Source organism: Pelodiscus sinensis, chromosome 2, assembly GCF_049634645.1.
Source record: "Pelodiscus sinensis isolate JC-2024 chromosome 2, ASM4963464v1, whole genome shotgun sequence".
In the NCBI taxonomy this organism is placed as follows: domain Eukaryota; kingdom Metazoa; phylum Chordata; order Testudines; family Trionychidae; genus Pelodiscus; species Pelodiscus sinensis.
The window spans coordinates 184,018,163-184,040,123 of record NC_134712.1 but is presented as its reverse complement, the minus strand read 5'-3'; the positions used below and the strand labels follow the sequence as shown (position 1 = coordinate 184,040,123).

At 44.6% G+C, this 21,961-nt stretch overlaps 1 protein-coding gene across 3 annotated transcripts in view; it reads right to left on the bottom strand.

Annotated features, from left to right (window-relative positions):
* OSBPL10 (oxysterol binding protein like 10) overlaps window positions 1–21,961 on the bottom strand; it is a 194,810-nt gene that overhangs the window by 130,487 nt on the left and 42,362 nt on the right. For 2 of the 3 annotated variants that reach the window (XR_012901936.1, XM_075921975.1), the window contains exon 2: window positions 1,982–2,157. Coding sequence is in view for 2 of the 3 variants with exons in the window: in XM_075921975.1 (XP_075778090.1) it covers window positions 1,982–2,157 (176 nt within the window). In the remaining variant the exon portion in view is untranslated. Of the gene's footprint in view, window positions 1–1,981; window positions 2,158–20,426; window positions 20,546–21,961 lie in introns of those variants that run through there. The other variant, XM_075921976.1, reaches the window with a different exon arrangement.

Below are 21,961 nucleotides of genomic sequence, written 5' to 3'. Positions count from 1 at the left end.
TAAAGGTGCTATATACTGGCACAGCTATTTCCATAAGAGAATTGGAATACATATACTGAAAGAAACCAGCATAGCTGTATTCTCACTAGGGTCTGCAACAGTTGGACTACATGGGTAAAAAGTAGAATAAATGAAAATGTGACTAAAAATCTCTGGAAAAAGCCCCAATGTGCTGCCTGGATACATTGAAAAGAAACAAAAAAAAGGGCACAAGCTCAATTTTTCTCCCCTTTGAATACCACCTTTGAAATTATTGGAAAATAGTGTTTATAATTTATATCAGTATGAATTCTGTAAGAGCTACAGTGTATTAAATGTATAATTGTTACGATATATCAACTACTAAAAATTCTTATTAGCAAACCACTTTGAGTTCACCATTAAATGCAGTATAAACATTAAGAACACAAATACAAAACTATAATCTGAGCTCCTGCAGTTTGTAATGGCAATTCAAATTATCAAATTAATTTTAATGATAAAGAAACAGAAAAGAATATTTTAAGTTTCTCATCAACAATTTTGCCAATAAAACAATTCAAGTATAAGCAGCATGCTGTTGTATATAATCTTGTAAAGCTCACTCAGTAGGCAGAGCATTGCAGAAGTTATGAATTCATTAAACTTAACTGTTCAAAAAAACTAATGTTTCATTGACAGAAACTTCCTTTTACTGCTCTTCTTCATGTCCAAACGTCTATGCAATTTAAATTCTGAGTTCCAATCTACGTATCTTCAATAAGGTTTCTGTTTGCATTTCAGAAGATTCTATAATATTATGGCTAGCTACTTGGTGGTTAAATTGTTAAATCTAGGCTCATTGTTACCACATTTTATTTTAAATACAAGTATATTGGACTGAGAATTGCCATACATCAAACCAACCAAGAATACTACACCATGCATATATCATAGTCGTAACACATAACAGTAGAGTGTATGATTTCCTTTGGAAATATACTAAATTGCAGGTTATTTTCCCCTATATTGTTTAGCATGCAGCAAGATGACCATAATCAAAATACAGTAAAACTCCAATGGTCCAGAATCTGATGGTCCGGTACTCCTGATGGTCCGGCACCATCAGGAACCTGGAAGTGCTCTGGGCAGCCGGACCATTGGAGCTGCTCTGCCCACAGGTTCCCCGATTCAGCTGCTGCTAAAACTGACCAGCGGCTGTCTCCAGGAAGCCCGAGGCAGAGCTGCCCCTGATCAGTTTCAGCAGCGGCTGACTTGGGGACACCTGGGACAGAGCAGCTGGAGTGCTGCCGGGTTGGTTTTGCAGCACCAAGGGTTGGCGCTACCAGACCAACCCGACAGCGCCCCAGCTGCTCTGCCCCAGGCATCTGGATTCAGCCGCTGTTGAAACTGACCAGCGGCTGACTCCAGGAAGCCCGGGGCAGAGCAACTCTGCCTCGGACTTCCTGGAGTCAGCCGCTGATCAGTATCAGCAGCGGCTGACTTGGGGACACCTGGGGCAGAGCAGCTGGGGGGCTGCCGGGTTGGTCTAGTAGCGCCGAGGAGTGGCGCTGCGGGACCAACCCGGCAGCACCCCAGCTGCTCTGCCCCAGGCGTCCCCAAGAGCATCTGGGGTGCTGCCGGGTTGGTCTTGCCGCGCCAAGTGTCGGCGCTACCAGACCAACCCGGCAGCACTCCAGCTGCTCTGAAACTGACCAGCAGCGGCTGAATCAGGGACACCTGGGGCAGAGCCAGACTATCGAAAGGGGGGGCCTATGAAGGGTTCGGGGTGGTATCCACCCCACCCCACCCCCGACCCCTCATAGCCCCCCCTTCCGATAGTCCGGCAAATCTGATAATCTGGCACCCCCTGGGTCCTAAAGGTGCCGGATTATCAGAAGTTTACTGTAAATTCAATTTCATTTTTGTCACAGTTGGAAAAGTAAAGAAACAATTTACAGAAATGGATGGAAAAAACTAGTCTTACAAGCATATTTAAAAAACATCTAAAAGATTACTATACCTCTCAGTTTATACATCTCTCCATTAGCAAAGTATACTACCAACATGTGCGGCACTTCATCACTGAGAGAGATAATAGCTCCAGCTAAAGACAGGGCTCCTCGTGGCTTCTGATTTTTACTTTGTTCATTCACAAAATACTGCAGAATCCCAGTCTCAAAATCCAACACAAAGTACCTGTTGAAAGAAACCACAGCTGTATAATTTGTTTTTCAAAACTGTTTTTCATACAGCCACTGAAAAGCAAACCTGGGTTGCATCTAATTTAAAAATTGCACAAATGTTAAAGAATTTTCTGTTCTATAGCATCTGTACACTTTAGGATAAATTTATCAAACAATACCTTTATTTCAATTTGGTGATAATACAGAAGCGCTCAGATTCAATAAATGGACATGGGAAAAGATGTTTCTTATTGACGGTGTTCTTTAAAGAAAGTCACCAGCACGCGTGCGCGCACACACACACACACACACACACACACACACACACACACACACACACACACACACACACACACACACACACACACACACACACACACATCTTATTGAAATATCCCAAATGTTGTGCTCTGTCAAATAGCTCTCAGTCCCCAAAATGGGAAGATAGGTAACTATGACATTTTAAGCCTGTCATTACTGGGTCTGTAAGAAGCCCCCTGTAGCCAGACAGACCAACACCCCATCTCATCCATCTTATTTGCCTCTCTGAAGCATACAGGACAGAGAAGGAGCAGTAAAATCAGCATAGTCTATGCTGGCTCATCTGATCCTGAGAAGCTGAAAAAAACAGATATGTGGAGAGAGAAAGCGATTAAGGCAATCAGCATAGCCATTAAGCTTTGATCTGCTTTGATGAGAGATCAGGATATGCGAGAGTGCCCGGCTGGCACCTATGTTGATTCGAACACACACACAGTCCCTGGAAGAGGAATTTCCCACTGAGAAAAGAATCCCCAGTAATTCCAATTTAGTTATCTCTCTTACAAGTGTAAATTAAGTTCACAACTCCCTTGTAAGAACTGGTCTCACAAAAGACAGACCAGCCCCATTTGGCATGACAGACTAGAAAGAGAAATACGTGACCCCATGGGTGTATAAGATAGGTCCAGCACACACTCACTTTGAGTGTCATTCTACCCTCTACCTGCTGGTCGGGTTAGGTGTTTGACCTCCCGAGGTTCTATGGGGACGCCCACCTCGTATTTTCGTCTTTCCTAGGAATTGAGGGACCGGCCCTGGCCTGACATGCTGGAGTCGAGAGGCACAGAAGGGGGTAAAAATTGTACCTGGATGTGGTCCTCTGTCTTAAGTGTACACATAGAAAGAGTAAGCTGTTACTTGGTACCATTATTTCTATTTTTCTATCTTTATCTTCTTTGTAACCATTTTTTTAAGATCTATATTTTGCTAGTAGTTAAGAAATAGAACAATAGCCATTGCAACCATATGATTTATAAGCTTCCTCAAATAAACCTGTAACTGTTTAAGTTTTAACCTGACTCCTTCAGTTGCTGTAACAGAACCAGACACAATTTAAAAGAACTGCAGCCGGTCTTAAGGGACAGATATAGGGAGCCCTGACCGGCGGCTGACACCCCCATGCCCAGCAAATCACTTACTACTTTTATGACATCATAACAGTGTCGTCTTCAAGTCGTCATTGTCAAGTCCAATCACTACAGTTCAAATGTCAAGTCGAGTCTCGAATCCCTAAAGTCACTTTCGAGTCAAGTCCCAAGTTGAGTCTCAAGTCTTAATTTAAAAAACGTCAAGTCACTTTTGTACAAGCCATCAATATCGGCATTTTCAGAGAATTTTTTCACCAAGTCGATTTAACAAAATTAGCAAGTCTCAAGTCGAGTCTAAAGTCACAAACAATGAACCCAAGTCGAGTCTCAAGTCGAATCACCTAGGCGACTTAAGTCAGACTCAAGTTCAAGTCGTGGGACTCGAGTCAACAACTCTGCATCGTAATACCCAGGGACACCTCTGCAGCCTCTAAATCCACTATCACGTTATGTGAAAGGGTGGCCTTATTTGCCTAATTATAAATGCACATACAACCACCTCATTTCTCTCACTAGCTTTTTAAAACAACGAAATACAAAAGCTTTGCACAGGGTTGAAAAGAATAAGATATTCTAAAATATAAAGGGGAAAAAAATCTCATATAAATCCTATTATGGCTGGGATTTTCAAAGCTGGCCTAAGGGACACAGGCATCCAGTTCCCATTAGAAATTAAAATAGCAAGTATAGAAGCCAGTTTGTAGGACTGCAGTTGGTGGAGGGCAAAAAGTGGTATCTTCAAGTCAGCAAATCTGTCACTCTACCAATCAAGTTCCAACAGCAAGGGAAACCCATCTGTCCAGATGACAAGCAGGTGTCAGTCCCAGTGAAAAATCTATCTGGATAACAGTGATTGATTCAGAGTCACGATGATATAAAGGATGAAATCAGAGTGAAAAGAAAGAAAAATCTTGTATGACCAAATGAAAAAGTTCAGAGAGGTAGCTGAGTTAATCTGTAACTGTAAAAACAATGAATAATCTTTCAGCACCTTAAAGACTAACAAAACATGTAGATGGTATCATGAGCTTTCATGGGCACAACCTACTTCTTCAGTTTCGAAATAAATAGGAGAGGGGGGAGGAGAGAAGAAAATAAAAGGCAAGAAATAGTCAATTAGAGTCTCCAAGCTACATGAAGCTGATAGAGAAGTTGCAAATTGTTCTTAATTACACATTGTTTGGGGTTTTTTTATGTCATTAGGGTGTGGAATGCAGCAGACCATCTACCCAATGTCTTTATTCATACCTTTGCAATAGGAATCAAACCTGTAAGTAAAGTTAAGTTCCAAGGCTTCCCTGTGTATTTGGCTTGTGGAATTGGCCTGAAACAGTACAGTGACTTTAAGATCCATTAATGAGTGGCCGAGCAAATTTAAAATGTTCCTCGCCAGGTTTCTGTGTGTTACGTTTCTGGATATCTGATTGGTGTCCATTAATTCTTTCCTGTATAGACTGTCCAGTTTGGCCAATATACATGGCAGAAGGGACTTGGAATGAGCTTTGGGGCGCTGCCTCTGTTCTCCCCTCCCCCCCGCAAAGCACAAAGCATGAGTTAGTCCGGCCTGGGGATTCTATTGTTCCCCCCCACACACACCCCACCTCGAGTAGTTGCGAACTGTCTGGCTGGTAGACACACTCGTGCAGCCTGAGCACGTTTACCAGCCAGGCAGTTCAAAACTACAAACTGATACATCTAGTAATAATACAACTTACCTAATGAGAAAATGCCAGACATGATATATGTCTGGTATTTTCTCAGTTTGTTTTTTACGTGTTTATACTTTTGGGCTGCAAAAAGCAGTACTGAAAAAAAAGGGTTCCAACTAAAGTAAAAAGTTTGGGAAACCCTGGTCTAACCAGCTTTCTGTTTGTCTTACAGTCCATTTATCCAATCCATATTCCTTAGCTTGCTGGCAAGAATATTGTGGGTGACCATATCAAAAGTTTTGCTAAAGCTGGCATTGGGGGTTTTGGGAGGACCAGAAACAACTTATTTGAATATTCATCATTTGATTAAAGAATATGCAAACGGGCAAATGAACATTACCGGTCCTCCAAAAGTTCGTGAATGGATTTACTGGTCCCCGTGTCAAAAAGTTTGGGAACCCCTGGCTTAAAGTAATATTAACCAAGGTAAGCACTTTATTTGATGCTTGTATGTTAAGACGACTGGTGAAATAATCAATTATTGATGGGGATGTCACACAATACTCCAAAAGCATTACCTACTAAATCTGATAAACATCTAGTTACAAAACATCTAGTATATGATTTTCATCACCTTGTCTCCACCCTGCCTCACCAGATTTTAAGGGAAACTTTAGAGAGAACAGAGGAATGACTTGTGCAGCAAACAGATGGAGACTACATTTACAGGAAATATGTGCAAAAATCACAGAAACTTCTCCCACTAAACTTTCAGTAGAAGTTGCATAAGCCAGTACGAAAAGCACTGACATTTTAATCCATAGTAGTTTATAGATCAACAATAGTGCACTTCAGCTTAAAGTTTGAAACTGCAGCTCTCTACCTTCTCTCCACTTAATTCTCTGCCTCCCTAACATATTAGACAACCTCCCTTCGATCCACACACTGATTATACGGGCCAATGTATAATAAGTCAATTGCTAAGATTACAGTATTTGCCACACAAATGGGGACAAACTGACTGCTGCTTGTACAGATGAGGTGATTAAATAGCCAATTTATACTTATTTTAAATGTAAAATGAAAATGCTTCCACTTTAATCTTCCATCTCAGATTGACTTACTAGAGCCCAACACTCAGAGCTGGAAGTAAAAAGCATTTCTACTAATCCATTTTAGAACTGTCAAAATCTTGATGTGTATTTCCATCTTTAAATCATGCACGCTGAACCAGCTCTTCAATAATGTATAACCTTTGCCAAGGTAGTTGAAAATTCTGTCCTATTTCAGGAAAAATGGTCTATTAAGCACAGCTGACAAGACAGAAGACCTTACTCAGATCCAGGTGTCCTTTTATAGCACCTAATAAAATCATGTGGGTAATGGCAGTAAAGCAAGCATTTGTTGTCCTTCTGGACAGCACATTTAATCTGGGAATAGAGAACAAACATACAGTTGCATATTGCTGTGCACAGAATCATATGGCAGTGACATATGTCATCTTTGACTCAGCTCTACCTCTGGACCCACTTATCCAAACTGTGTCTAAATTTTGCCACTGCTTCTTGCCCTGTCCATCTAGGCTTTCAAAGTTCTTGTCCAAGTCTTTATCACACATTTCAACTAACCAACTTCACCTCTCTGGCACAACTGCTACAATCTCTGGCTGGTCACGCCCACTCAAAGCTACTAGTAGGACAGTTTTCCAAGTTCATTCTAACCACTTAATTCCCATCAAAACACAAGGGATCTTGCCCTCACCTTTAAGGTCCTTCATGCTTTAAACACACTTTAAAAAAAAAAACCTACTTTACTGCACCATTAGCCTCACTTTTGCTCCATTAAAGACCCCCAACCTTAATCACCCATTTCCTTCAACACGTGCCTCTGTGCTTCCTGTTACAGGAAAAACTCCCTATCACCAAATCATAAAACCATTACTTTCACTTCCCTTCAAATTCCTCAACTTACAGAAAACCCTACTAGGGATTGTGACATTTTGATTAATAAGCTAATCAAGCAGTGGATGGAATTTCCTCTGCCTCCCCTGCCCTGCCCGACCAGCGGAGAGAGTGCTGGGGGGCAGTGTTCCCTCTAAACTGCATGACAGCACAGCTTCATAGGTGATTAATCAGCCCTGCCCAGTCAGAGGCTCAAAGCTCCATGCAGGGATCTGACTGACTAGGCAGGGCTGATGCTCAGCTTAGAGGGAACACTTCTGGGGGCAGCCACCTTTTAAGCCAGCTACCACAGCACTGGCGCCTGGTCCCCCAGCTGCCTCTGAGAAAGGCAGCAAGGAGGAGAATTGACCAGTGGAGTAATGACTCGACTACCTGATAAGCATATGCTTATCCAGTAGTCGACTACTCGACTAGTCGCTTACATCCCTAAACCCTAGCCACTGAGATAATGACTAGGAGGTGGCGAGCTGAATCCCTACATCCACCACCATTTGGCTGTTGCATCTCTCTAGCACATCTGGTCATAAACGTACAATTCTGAGCTCGCTGGGGCAAAGACTGTTTGTCACTTGTTTGTATGGTTGCATAATGGAATCCTCATTGCTGACCGGGGCCCCCAAGATCTACAAAATTACAAAGAAAACAACTGACAAATATGCTAAATCTATCAAAGAACACTATTTTAAACAGCCTACTGAAATTATCTATTCATTGCACTAGGAAAAGAAGGAGGGGTCGGGGAAACAAATTATTATTAAGAAGGGCTTTGATCTGACATTTTAATCCATTTGCATTTGTAAGGCAGTGACCAAGCATTCTACCATTTTCACAGGCCAAAAACAGTTTTATAAACTTCATGTTATCAGTTCACATGCTTATAGTAAAATGTTAACATTTAGGCTAGGCTTCCCAAAGGAGCCCACACAAGTCAAGTGCCAAACTTCATTCAATAAAAGCTGGGCATTTAACTAACATGGGCTCCTTTGGAAAGTTGAGCCACAACCCTGACACTATTGTTTTGCATCTCTATAAGTAAAGGTCGTATAGGGTTTTGGAACATGCAACTTTCCATCCTCTACAGCCGTGGTGTCCAACACACTAGTCACTAGTGGCTATTTGGTTGGTTGAGCATGGGTAGTTCACTGTAGCAGTAGCCACTCTAGTGGCTACTGCTTCAGAACTGGTTGGACACCATAGCTCTATAGCTTCCACCCCATTTAGTCAAGTAAAGAGCTTTGTGTATTTCTTCCCTCAAAGAAGCTTAACACTTATCCCAAAGCAACAACCAGAAATTTCAAGCTACTTTAAATAAATCAATACTACTTAACTTTCAGTAAGAAAAAAAACCAAAACATAGTAAAAAAGAGCAATATACTTCATATCCCATTTCGACAAGAGGTTTCATAGCGTAAAGTTTGCAGTAGATTTGAGATACAACCAGATCATCAGACTAAAATATACTTAATTTCAAAAGGAAAGATACAATTATTTGCATGCATTAGGCTAGGACATGAGCCATCCTATCAGCCTCTGCGATTTTGCATCCTCTTTTCCTACTTTTAGAACATTTTTCTCCTCTTCCTTGTTGCAATGTGAAAATTTTACAGAAATGAGGGAGAGCTGACTTGTCAACCACATAGGAAACAGGGAAAATGTTAATAAAACATTGTAAAATCCACAACGTAAACAAAACTGAAAGGTTAAAGTTATTTTTTCTCTAATTTTTGCCCAATGGAGTAATTTTAGGAATTTACCTGTTAAATAGAGAAGGAGAATTGCCACTTATCACATACATTTTGAGAAATTCTTAAAAAAAGCATATGGGAAAAATCTTTTCTTTTTGAGTTCTAGAAATAAGTTATTAGAATCAGAATATTACAATATATACAAAGAGAATTTTGGTGCCGACTTCTTTACATCTATTTAATATTGAGACTTTTCTCCCTTTATATTTTATTTTCATTCTTTACACAATGTATATTTATCCAAAAATGATACAAGACTCTAGATTTCTATATTTAGTTTTAAAAATCAGTATTTATGAAGAATTACCCTATCCTTCAGAAACTGTACTGGTGGGAAAAACAGGGAAAGTTACATAATACTAAATATTTACAACATAAGCAAACACACAGTGTTACACAGTAAACATTACCTTAACAATAATACCATTAACAAATGCCTCTCGATTAACAACACAGTCATATAGAATGGAATGTGTTCTAAACATTCATCAAAGAGAGTCTGCCTAAAACAAAATACAGGACTATGTAGCACTTTAAAGACTAACAAGATGGTTTATTAGGTGATGAGCTTTCGTGGGCCAGACCCACTTCCTCAGATCAAATAGTGGAAAAAAATAGTCACAACCATGTATAACAAAGGATACAATTAAAAAAAATGAACACATATGAAAAGGACAAATCACATTTCAGAACAGAAGGGGGATACGGGGGGGAGGGGAGGAGGAAGGTAGATGTCTGTGAGCTAATGATATTAGAGGTGGGGAAAGGTAGATGTCTGTGAGCTAATGATATTAGAGGTGGGGAAAGGTAGATGTCTGTGAGCTATCTTGATCCTATATGAATCTGTTTTCAGGATCAAAATGATCAATGTCATTTAACCTAAATTATATAATGCATAAAAAGCAAACCCCACTGTACATTACTACTAGGGGTTGAATCTATCTCAACCAGGTCCAGCAACATCCATGTTCTAGCAGGATCACAGACGTTGCTAGACCAGAGACCCCCGGTTGAGGAACAGAGGCAGGAGCAGGAGCTGAAGTGAGGCCAGTGGCTGGGAGCCCTGCCATGGGAGTCCATCTGAGCTGGTGGCAGGCTCTGGTGGGTCAGCGGTCTGCTGAAGTGGGGTCAGGAGCCCCGGTGGCAATTCTGCGGGGCTGCCACAGAAGGGCTGGCGGAGCCAGGAACCCCAGCAGCAGGGACGGTACTGCCCCACCAGAGCCTGCTGATGTTCTGGCCACCCTGCCACCAGCTCCATATGGACTCCCACGGCAGGGCTCCATGGGAGGGACAGAAAGAGTTCCAGCAGCTGGACTGTGAACTGGCAGGGCCGGGAGCGCTGGTGGCAGGGCAATAGTTTGGCATGGTAAAGCCGAGAGCCCCAGCAGCAGGACCATGGGCTGTCGAGGTGGGGCAGCAGGGCTGGTCACATGTGCGGAGCCCGCCAGGGCAGGAATGGAGCTGGGCTGGGGGGCAAAAATGACCTCCTCTGGTCCAGCAAAAATCGCTCCTTCAGGACCATTCAGGCCCCGAGGGTGCCGGACCAGGGAGGTCCAAACTGCAGTTAGGTATGACAGGATGTGTCACCATCCATAACTGTTTAACAACTGTTTAAATACTTCAGCCAGGTCCAAAACAGACAAAACAGAGTAGCACTCTGCCTTCAATGAAAAAAAAATGTTTACTCATCAATACTATTGAATCAGACAAATAACATACCTTACATATTTTATTCCAAACTCTTCTGCTTTATCTCAGAATAATTTCAGTAATTAATATAACAACTCGTCCTCTCCATTTACTCTCATATGCTTGATGTCTATCTGTTGCCTACATTCTTCGTAACAGTATTCAAAGCAAATAAATACTATGCAGTATGAAATATGGTCAGATTTCATTCTATTTGAAGGAAAAGTAAAATTTAAAAAGGCTCAGTCATTCAAACTACAGCCAATCCTTTCATATAAATTTTGTGGACTTAATACTTTGATATTTTATTGCTGTGTCTGCAGTATTCTCAGGATTATTTAAATATTTATATATAGGTTGAACCACTCTAATTCAGCATCCTCAGGACCTGACTGGCTCTGAACCAGAGAATTTTACAGACCACAGTAGGTCAATATTGTCTAGCAGCATTACCAACATTTCCACTGCTTGCTGGGATGTTAGGGGACATTTAAGGGTAAATTAGAGCTCAAGAACAACACAGAACACTGAGAGCTAAGACTGGTGGCTGCAAAACTTTATGGGACTACAGGAAACATGGCCACACCCAAGAAAAGTGGGCATCCAGCTAACTAAAATCATTCCGGATGATGAATGTGTCCAGACCAGAGTGTTCTGGACTAGAGAGGTTCAACCTGAACTTCAAAATTAAATGGTTTAATTGGAAAAATGTTTCTAGATGTTATGGCTTATTAGGAGAGTTATCCCCAGGTTTTATATAATTTCTAATGGAACTACACTACTTAGATATCTCATCAGTCTAAGGGTGTGTCTAGTCTACAGGGTGTTTTCGAAAAAAGTGGCCTTTTTAAAAAAAAAAAACTTCCCCTGCGTCTAGACTGCCGCCACGTTCTTTTGAAATTAAATCAAAAGAACATGGCAGCTTTTTCAACTGTAGTAAACTTCATTTTACGAGAAAGAACGCCTTTTTTCGAAAGTGCTCTTTCGAAAAAAGGCGTTCTTGAATGCAAACAGGGCTTTTTCAAAAGAGAGCATCCAGACTGCTTGGGTGCTCTCTTTCGAAATAGCGGCTCGCTTTTTCGAAAGAAGTGGTTGCAGTCTAGATGCTCTCTTTCTAAAGAGGCTTGTAGTCTAGACATACCCTTAGACATTTTTCTTGCCAGAGGACAAATTCATTCACATCCAAGTTTTGGATCATAGCAATTCCCCAGTCTGTCAAATATTTAACCCATTGGAAGAGCAGAGTTATACAATGTTGACATCAGTGATCAAAACGAGCTATTTATTAATTACTTCAAGATTCTCAAAATAATTACTACATTCTAATCATTTGGTATCCTCTTAACTCATTTACTATTTCTCAACTGAGGCAATACCTTACACATCGTTATAACAGGAAATGGCAGCTCTTTTGACACACTGCTATTTCCAGCTGCTTTCTTCTCTATTGATAAGTCTTGAAGAGATGGCCGTAGCTTTAATAACAAGTAGTCCTTTGGCACCTTAGAGACTAACAAAAATATATACAGTATCATGAGCTTTCATGGGCAAACCCACCAGATCATCTGAAGAAGTGGGTTTTGCCCACGAAAGCTCAAGATACTGCATGCATATATTTTGTTAGTCTCCTAGGTGCCACAGGACTACTCATTTTCTCTGTTGATGTTTGGTTGATTCCTCTACCTAACTCCTCTTTGTTTGAAATCTGTTTTGAAAATTGTTTGAAAAGATTTTCCAAGTCACTGGCAGAATATACTGCAGAAGACTCTTACTTTTAGTTTTGCTTTACCAGAAAAGTAAAATTTGTTCAGACTACTAACGTACGTTCAACAAGTCAAGCCTTCTCTCAGTAGTCATAGACGAGCCTTCAGAACAGAATTGCGCCCACCAGCATTTGCCAGACAACTCTGGTAAGCAGTACCTCTCACATTTCTATAAAAACTGTCACATTGGCCTAGTGTATTGTCCAACGCGACCTGTAAATTATGCTAGAAATTCAGCAGTTACTTAAAAATCCTTTTTTCTTCTCCCCAAGACATCACTTTTACAAGATAGGCTGGAGAAGATCAGATGTGTTTAAAAAAAAAAAAAAAAAGTTAGGTTTGGGGGTTTTGGGGGTTTTTGTTTTTTTTTATTAAGTACAGGCAGTCCCCGGGTTACGTACAAGATAGGGACTGTAGGTTTGTTCTTAAGTTGAATCTGTATGTAAGTCGGAACTGGCATCCAGATTCAGCTGCTGCTGAAACTGATCAGTTTCAACAGCGGCTGAATCTGGACACCAGTTCTGACTTACATACAGACTCAACTTAAGAACTCCAGGCGTCCCCAAGTCAGCTGCTGCTGAAACTGATCAGCAGCTGATTCCAGGAAGCCCGGGGCAGAGCAACTCTGCCTCGGGCTTCCTGTAGTCAACCGCTGGTCAGTTTCAGCAGCGGCTAACTTGGGGATGCCTGGGGCAGAGCAGCTGGGGTGCTGCTGGGTTGGTCCAGTAGCGTGGCCGCTCCTCGGCACTACTGGACCAACCCAGCAGCACTCCAGCTGCTCTGCCCCAGACGTCCTGATTCAGCCGCTGCTGAAACTGATCAGCAGCGGCTGAATCAGGACTCCTGGGGCAGAGCAGCTGGGGTGCTGCCGGGTTGGTCCAGTAGCGCCAAGGAGCGGTGCTGCGGGACCAACCGGCAACGCCCCACCTGCTCTACCACAGGCCCCGGGCTTTGCTCCACGTCTCCCTGGTCTGCTGGGGGGGGGGCACTAGCTGCGTCCCCCCCCAGCAGACCAGGGAGACGCTGAGCAAAGCGACGGAGGACCTGGGGCCGGACCCGCGGCCGCTTCCAGATCAGCTGGAAGCGCCGCGGGTCTGGCCCCAGGTCCTCCGCCACTTTGCTCAGCGTCTCCCTGGTCTGCAGACCAGGGAGACGCTGAGCAAAGCCGTGGAGGACCCGGCCGGACCCGCGGCGCTTCCAGCTGATCTGGAAGCGGCCGCGGGTCCGGCCCCGGGTCCTCCGCCGCTTTGCTCCCCGTCTCCCTGGTCTGCTGGCTCCCCCAGCAGACCAGGGAGATGGGGAGCAGCTTTTCTCGCCCCAGAGGAGGCGGGCGGTGGGACGAGGCGTCCCGCCGCTCCAGTACTCCGGGGCGAGAAAAATCCCCGTTCGTAATTGCGGATCCGACATAAGTCGGATCCGCGTAACTCGGAGACTGCCTGTATTTAAACGTATGCTTGGTTTACATTTAGAACTTACACCAGAAGAATCATATTGGTCAGGGTATAATTTTTGTATATTGTTATAGCTATGCTGTGGCAGGCCCTAATGTAAATGCAATTACAGTAAAACTCCAATAGTCCGGTATCCAATAGTCCGGCACTCCTGATAGTCCAGCATCAAAATTGCAAGAGCCTAGTGAGTGAGCTTCGGCAAAAAATGAGCCACAAGGTAACAGCGGCAGCAGCTGAACTGAGCAAAAAGGATAAAAAAGGCTTAAAAAAACTAAAACATTACAGTATACTGTATACAGTATGTACAATAAAAAGGGTTAAGAACACTTTATATACAGTATATAATGTATACAGTATATATATATATATATAACCAGTTTATAGTACCTCCTGATAGTCCAGCATATCTGATAATCCGGCACCACCTAGGTTCCATGGGTTCTGGATTATCGGAAGTCTACTGTATATCAACAACAAAAATTCTTTTGCTGGTACAGCTTATTTCACTTGAGGAACTGGTATACACTATATCAGCAAAAGAACTTTATCAGCTTAGGCCATGTCTATTCTAGGAGTAATCAGTGTGTGTCATTGTCACGTTGCTGAATTGGAGGGAAGCAGCCAGATCGCTGCTGCACCCCTAGGTGAGGGTGTTGGCCCCAGAAATTGGTGTGGGGGGAGCCATGTGGGGTATTGAATGGGAGATTATTGTTTGTTGGTCTTATGTACGCTATTTATGTGAGTGTATAATGTCTGTGTGTGTAGGTAGGAATCTGTAATCTGTGTGGAAGCTGAATATTTCTGTGAATGTGGTTAAGCATGGCTATGGACAGGCTGAGTAGCAAAGCCCTGTGGAACAATGGCTCTCAATAGGCTATGGACACACCCAAAGAATGGGATTTGTCACCTGAGGGCAGCCAGCAGGAAATATAGAGATTGGCCTCTGACCAGGTGACTTGCTGCAGACTAGAAGAGGCCAGGAAGGAGTATAAAGAGGCCATGTGGTCGATGCCATTTTGTTCTCAGCTCAGCACTTCATCCCAGAGGCAGCACTGCAGGGATTGAAGAGCCCGGAAGACCTGTGAACCCATCCTGATCGTAGGATGTGCAATAAGGACTTTTAAACCAGCAGCTGCAACATCTCTGCTAGAGCCTGCACCAAGAACTGGGAGATTCGGTGCATGTAACGTACTGTACTTTAATAACCTTACTCTCAGGCTTTTCTTTCTTGTGATAATAAACCTTTAGATATAGATGCTAAAGGATTGGCCCAGCGTGATTTGTGGGTAAGGTCCAGAGGGTAAATTGACCAGGGATCTGTGGCTGGTTTCTTGGAACCGGACAGAACTTGTTCGGAGTAGGTGGGATTGGGTGCTAGGACCCCCCACCTGTGTATGAGGCCCGGGGCCATCTGGGGCACGGATATTGCTGGGGTGTCAGAGGGGTTTTGCTCGGGAGGCTTCAGGCAGGCAGCTGAAGCGCTCTGTGAGACTGGTTTGTGGCCTGTGTGGAGAGGTCGCCAGTCAGGGGGACTGTAAAGAGCCCCGGATTTGAGCAATTCGCCCTGAGCGGACGCCCTAAGCTGTGCCCAGACACGGCCCGGTCCGTCACAGTGGCGTAGTCGGCAGGATCCACAGATCTTGGTCAATTGAGCTTTGGGATCAGGACCCCACGCTGTCTAAATTTGATTTTTGGTGTTGAGAGTTTGGTTGATTAAAGAGCCGCTGCGATGATCCCGGAATTATATGAGAGTCTGAGCAAAAGTGCTCTGAAGGATTTGTGCTTGGGGAGAGGCATTGCCTTTAGGAAAAGGGCCTCTAAACTAGATCTGGTAGTGTTGTTACTAACCAGAGATGTGGATGAAAGGGATCAGAAGCAAGCCAAGGAAGCTGCTGAAAGAAGGCAGAAGGCAGATGAAGAAATTGCTAAGAGACAGAAGGAGCTGGATCGGGAACTTGAGATGAGAAAAGCAGAACTTGAGGAGAAAAAGGCAGAATATGCTGAGAGACAGCAGAGGGAAGAGGTAGAGCATGCAAAGAAGATGGCCCTAGCCAAGGAGGAAAATGCTAGACTTGACCTCCAGCTTAAGAGACTAAAAGAACAAGAGAGACTGTATCCTCCTGAAGGTTCAATGTGTAACTCTGTGGGTATGCGGTGTGCTTATGATATGGCAGACGTATTTTGCCCAGCTGATGTGATGACCCAACCCCAAAGCATGTGTGAATGCAAACCTTTTGTGTTACCTGTAGCTAACAGGGAGGTTTGGGAAGGGGGTGCATGTGGGTATGAAAAGTTTCCTGGAGCTGGTCAGTCTCCCTGTAACCGAGGGGAAAGTGTCTCTATATGTGAGCCTGTGGGTGAGGGCCCGTCTGATGCCTCAGAGGTGAGGCTGGAATCAGAACCAGGGCAGGAAGAGCCCAGAAGTCAGGGAAATGTTTCTCGGGGGCAGCCTGGAGTGGCTGGCCAGAGTGAAGTTTTAGTTGAGGTGTTGGTGGCTGGTGAGGTTTGTGGAATTGAACCTGCACAAGCTGAAATTGAGTCGTGTGAAGCACAGTGTGTGCAAGCTGGCAATTTGGCTGGTGGAAGTAGCAGTGGGGCAGTAAAGGAATCTGTCCCCGTGGCTAGCTGTATGCCTGAAATTAGCCAGGAGTGTGGGGACAAGGGAGAAACTGTCTCTGGTTGTCTGTCTGTGTGTGGGGAAGAGTTTCTTCCTTTGTCTGAGGAAGATGCTCCACAGCCTGTGAAGGCTGAGAGCAGTGTTGTTGTCCCAGAGTTGGGTCTGGATATGGCTAAGGCCCAGGAAGGGGGTGGCCCAAGGTTTGTGTCTGCTGGGGAGAGGGATGAGGTGACTCAGGTAGAGACAGTCAGTGTTTTACCAGAACCCCAGAGATCAGACAGTGGTGACCCTGATATTGTGCCTGATGCTGCTGTGTTGCTGGCAGAGGGGGGAGCTACTCGGTGGGAGCAGGGAGACCCCTTAGCTCGGGCACAAGGAGAGAATGAGGGTGTGTTAACTCTGGTGCCTAATGATGGTGTGGACGTTTACAGCCATCTAGAGAGCTGCACAGGGAGTGAAGATGCCTCTGACCCTGTCTCTTGTGAGTCTGTCTATGTGCCTGAGAGGGGATTATCTGTGAATCCACCTGAGGGGCCAGAGATGACTCAGGGAGTAAGGGAAGTGCAGGAGGAATTGGTTGGGGCTCAGCAGGGCAATGCTACTGCAGAGTCAGGGAAGGGTGAACTGCTGCTTAAGGAAGCTCATAGGGAGGAGAGTCCTGGCAGTGCTTGTAGCAAGCAGTTTGCTGTGACTGAGAGAGGTGAGAATGCCTGGCTTGGAGAAGGCATTCAGGAGAAAGCTCTGCCTGTAAAAGGCAGCAGCTTCTTGTGTGAGGCACTTGTTTTGGTGCCTGACAGACAGAACTTGTCTGTTAACAGTGACTCCACTGACTTGGGTTTAGGGAAACCCAGTGTGGATGGTGGTGGAGAGGTCTCGGAGGGACTGAGGGTTGTTCCAGATGAGGCAAGAACATCCAGAGAACTGGAGCAGGCTGCTAACCCAGTGACTGTGTGTGACCAGCTTGCTGGGAAGTCAGTGTGTGTGGGACAGGATTGTTCCCAGGTGAATGAGGAGAGTGGGAAGTTAGTGTCTCAGATTCAGGAGAAGGGCTGGGTAGCTAAGTATGCAGAGCAGAACAGCTGTGTGGTCACTCTCCCTAGGATGCAGGAGATGGCAGTTACGCTCCCATCTCTGGACACTGTGGACACTCATACTCAATCAGGGAGGTGGATATCTGGTTCCATGTGGAACCAGAGGTTGGAGATGGACAGAGGAGAGACTTGGGAGTCTACAGCTTACTGCTGTTACCCCACTGAGTGGGGGAAAGGGGAAAATTCCAGGGCCATTGTGAGCCAGGGAGTCACACCCAGCCAGCCCTTTGTCTTGGTCTGGCCAGAGGTTTCAGGCCTGGAGCCCAGAGGACAAGGGGGAGGGTCAGGACTTGCTTTGACAAAGAAGATTTGCAGGTTGAACCTGAAGGGAAAAAACTGCAATGGTGTGGGGCCAGAGAAGGGGCATGATGGGGAATGTCAATATACACCTGATATAGGATTGTTTTTGTTACTGATGTTAATTCTTGTAACCAATGTATTATTGTTGCAGAGAATTGTAACGGTATACAGTGTGCATGAGCTTATGAAAATACCATGTAATCTGTCTGGAGATGTACCAAACGACAGACGGTATGTAAGGGAACATTGTAATGTTGCTCTTTCATGGTTAACACTTGTAACTGGTTTTGGAACTTCTTACAGGACAAAAAGGGTTCCAGCCAGAAGGTCCTGTGTAAGAAGGAAACTGAGGCACACCACCATTTTGACGGGGGAGGCCTGTGATGCCCTCAGTGATGTTACTGGCATCACTTCCTGCATCAATTTTGCGTTGGGGGTGTCACGTTGCTGAATTGGAGGGAAGCAGCCAGATCGCTGCTGCACCCCTAGGTGAGGGTGTTGGCCCCAGAAATTGGTGTGGGGGGAGCCATGTGGGGTATTGAATGGGAGATTATTGTTTGTTGGTCTTATGTACGCTATTTATGTGAGTGTATAATGTCTGTGTGTGTAGGTAGGAATCTGTAATCTGTGTGGAAGCTGAATATTTCTGTGAATGTGGTTAAGCATGGCTATGGACAGGCTGAGTAGCAAAGCCCTGTGGAACAATGGCTCTCAATAGGCTATGGACACACCCAAAGAATGGGATTTGTCACCTGAGGGCAGCCAGCAGGAAATATAGAGATTGGCCTCTGACCAGGTGACTTGCTGCAGACTAGAAGAGGCCAGGAAGGAGTATAAAGAGGCCATGTGGTCGATGCCATTTTGTTCTCAGCTCAGCACTTCATCCCAGAGGCAGCACTGCAGGGATTGAAGAGCCCGGAAGACCTGTGAACCCATCCTGATCGTAGGATGTGCAATAAGGACTTTTAAACCAGCAGCTGCAACATCTCTGCTAGAGCCTGCACCAAGAACTGGGAGATTCGGTGCATGTAACGTACTGTACTTTAATAACCTTACTCTCAGGCTTTTCTTTCTTGTGATAATAAACCTTTAGATATAGATGCTAAAGGATTGGCCCAGCGTGATTTGTGGGTAAGGTCCAGAGGGTAAATTGACCAGGGATCTGTGGCTGGTTTCTTGGAACCGGACAGAACTTGTTCGGAGTAGGTGGGATTGGGTGCTAGGACCCCCCACCTGTGTATGAGGCCCGGGGCCATCTGGGGCACGGATATTGCTGGGGTGTCAGAGGGGTTTTGCTCGGGAGGCTTCAGGCAGGCAGCTGAAGCGCTCTGTGAGACTGGTTTGTGGCCTGTGTGGAGAGGTCGCCAGTCAGGGGGACTGTAAAGAGCCCCGGATTTGAGCAATTCGCCCTGAGCGGACGCCCTAAGCTGTGCCCAGACACGGCCCGGTCCGTCACAGTCATTGATTTCTGTGGCCTTGTCTATGTTAGAAAGGGTTTGCTGTTACACCAGCTGTTATACCTGCAAACCCTTTCTAACATAGACAAGGCCACAGAATTAGTGACACACCACATCAAACACCTCTTCAGATTTACTTTTTCATATACAGTGCCATCTCTCGTGAGCATCTTCTTGGCCAAATGCATGTGCCTGCCCTCACGCACCCTCAGTTTGTCTCTATTGTAGGGCAGAGCAGAGCTCCCTCACCTGGGATATCATCTTTACCCTCTTGGGCAGTGGTAGGCAATCTGTGGCCTGTGGACCATATGTAGCCTATCAGGGTTCTATGTGTGGTCTGTGGACACTTTGTTTACTGTTTCCCATGCACAGGATTGCCAGATTCCGCTGGTTTCGGTCTACATAGCTTTTTTTCCGTGCTGGCATCACTAAAAAGTGACACAAACACACAAAGGAAGGGCACATGAAGTGATGTGTGTGCTTATAGCACACAAGATTGACTGCGAGAGCTGTGTGTACTTCTGCATCCAACCAAAGCGCTGCTACGGTTCAGTTAGCACATCCCGCCAATTCTAGTGACACAAGCGCAGTTACCAAAGTTACCCTATCCCTAGCGACTGTCTGTTAGGACAAGCTTGTGGCCGACTGAGCTGGAGGAGGGCCACTCCTGTGGCTCACTCACTAGCCTAGGTTGCCAGTCACTGCTCTTGGGCAACTCTGGCTGCAGCTTTCCAGGTGGGCCACTGAAATTCAGTTCCCCCTCTACGGTGCCTCAATGTCCACGCCACTTCTCCCCAGTGGCTAATGGGGGTGGGAGGGTCCTGGGCCCACCCACTATTCCAGGTACCAGCCCAGGGACACTATAGGTAGCAGCCATTACTGTGTCCCTTTTAGGGGTAGGGTGTGGCATGGCCATGAGGCCTCCAGCAGGGAGCCTCAAAAGGTTGGGTATACCCCCCTCAGAAGACTCCCATTTAAACTTTGAAAATACGGGTTTTACATAACTTAAGAACAGTATCTAAAAGGTCACACATTTCACTGCTTGTATGAGTAAAACTGTACACTTATCCAGCCTCCTTACCCCCTCCCCAGCTAGTCAGCCTATCCTCAGAATTGAGATCCAACTGGAAGAACAGAGTGAAGCAGCTACCTCAGGAGGCAGCTGACCAAACCCAGGGGTGCAAGAGGCTTCCAGCAGTTTCATTTCCACTGAAATCAGGACCACTGAATGTCCATTTGGTGTGGCAAAGTGGAAACTCTCCTGCCCTCTAACTTTAAGCACCAGCCCTGAGATTACTGCTTCATCCTTGTATCCAGCATGACTCTGTTCCCTAGCCACAGGCCTTTGTGAGGTCACAGTCTCACCCCCGTACCTGGAACCTATATATTCATAATATAATATATAATCATAATCACAACATTAGTGAAAATCAGGTTTTTCCTGCTTTCACCAATACAGTTCTGCCCACAGATACCCACAACACTCCCAGACACTTCTGAATTAACTGAATGCAGTCTTCAGACCTTATTACTGAGTAGACAAACAAATGACATACAGCTGAGAATAAGGTCTCTCCCTTCACTTAACCAAAAACACTTCCATGGACATTCTTTAAAACAGCAGTGGAAACAACTGTTTAAGTAGATTTTATTAAGAGATAAGGAAATTGACTTTTAGTAGTATGGTAGTTAACATGACAAATCCTTTACATCTATTAGAGCCAATATTTCTTCACTCTCAAGCAGATAAGTTCACTCAAACAAGCAATTTTCAGACCAGCTGCTGGCCATAAGTATTACTGAAACCTGTGAAAATATCACAAAAGTCATTGTAGTCAGTGCCATCAGAAGTCTTCAATGGTGGTTATCTTAGGGGGAAATAAGAGAAAATCCATTGCAATACTTTCTCATTTAAAGGCCAAAGAAAGCAGCACAGCTGGAATACAGAACACCTTGCTGTCAAATTCAAGCAGCAAGCCTGCAACTGATCAAGTCTATTCTTTTCTGTAACAAAAACACTATACTATGAATTGAAGGCTTTACAGAGACAGTCAGTCTTTCACAAAAGTGTAATGAAAATGTCACTTTCCACAATGAAATCTGTAAAATTTTATAGGCTTCGTATTCAGACTTCACATCTAAAACTACCTCACAACAAACCACCTCATGAACCAAGGACTCCAACTTCATTTCTTCAAAATTATTACAAAATATACACACAGTTTAGAACACAGCTTAAAAACAATACCCCACATATCTCATCTCTAAGAAGTCAAATTTTAGACACTTTGACTGGAGATAACAATCAGGCGTCATCACTGAACATTTGAATAAAGCATCTCAAAGACAGAGGGCATGTCTGTGTGATTGCAAAGCACTGGGCAGAAAAGGGCCATTTCCTGATTAGGGCCTTCTGGAGCTACTGCAACACAAATAAAAGGAGGGGGAGGATTTATTCCATGTTTCACTGATCGTGATCTACCCCACCAATTCTCATACTACGGGTCAGGACCTCAAAGTGGCTCTCAATCCCATTTTAATGGGTTTGCCAGAGCTGGTGTTAGACTTGCCGGGGCCTAGAGCCAAAAGCCAAGCCCACTAGCTGGGGCTGAATCTGAAGCCCAAACTCAGAATAGCTGAGGCACTTGGGCTTCCCCCAGGGTGGATTCCTTGGGTGGGCTCAGG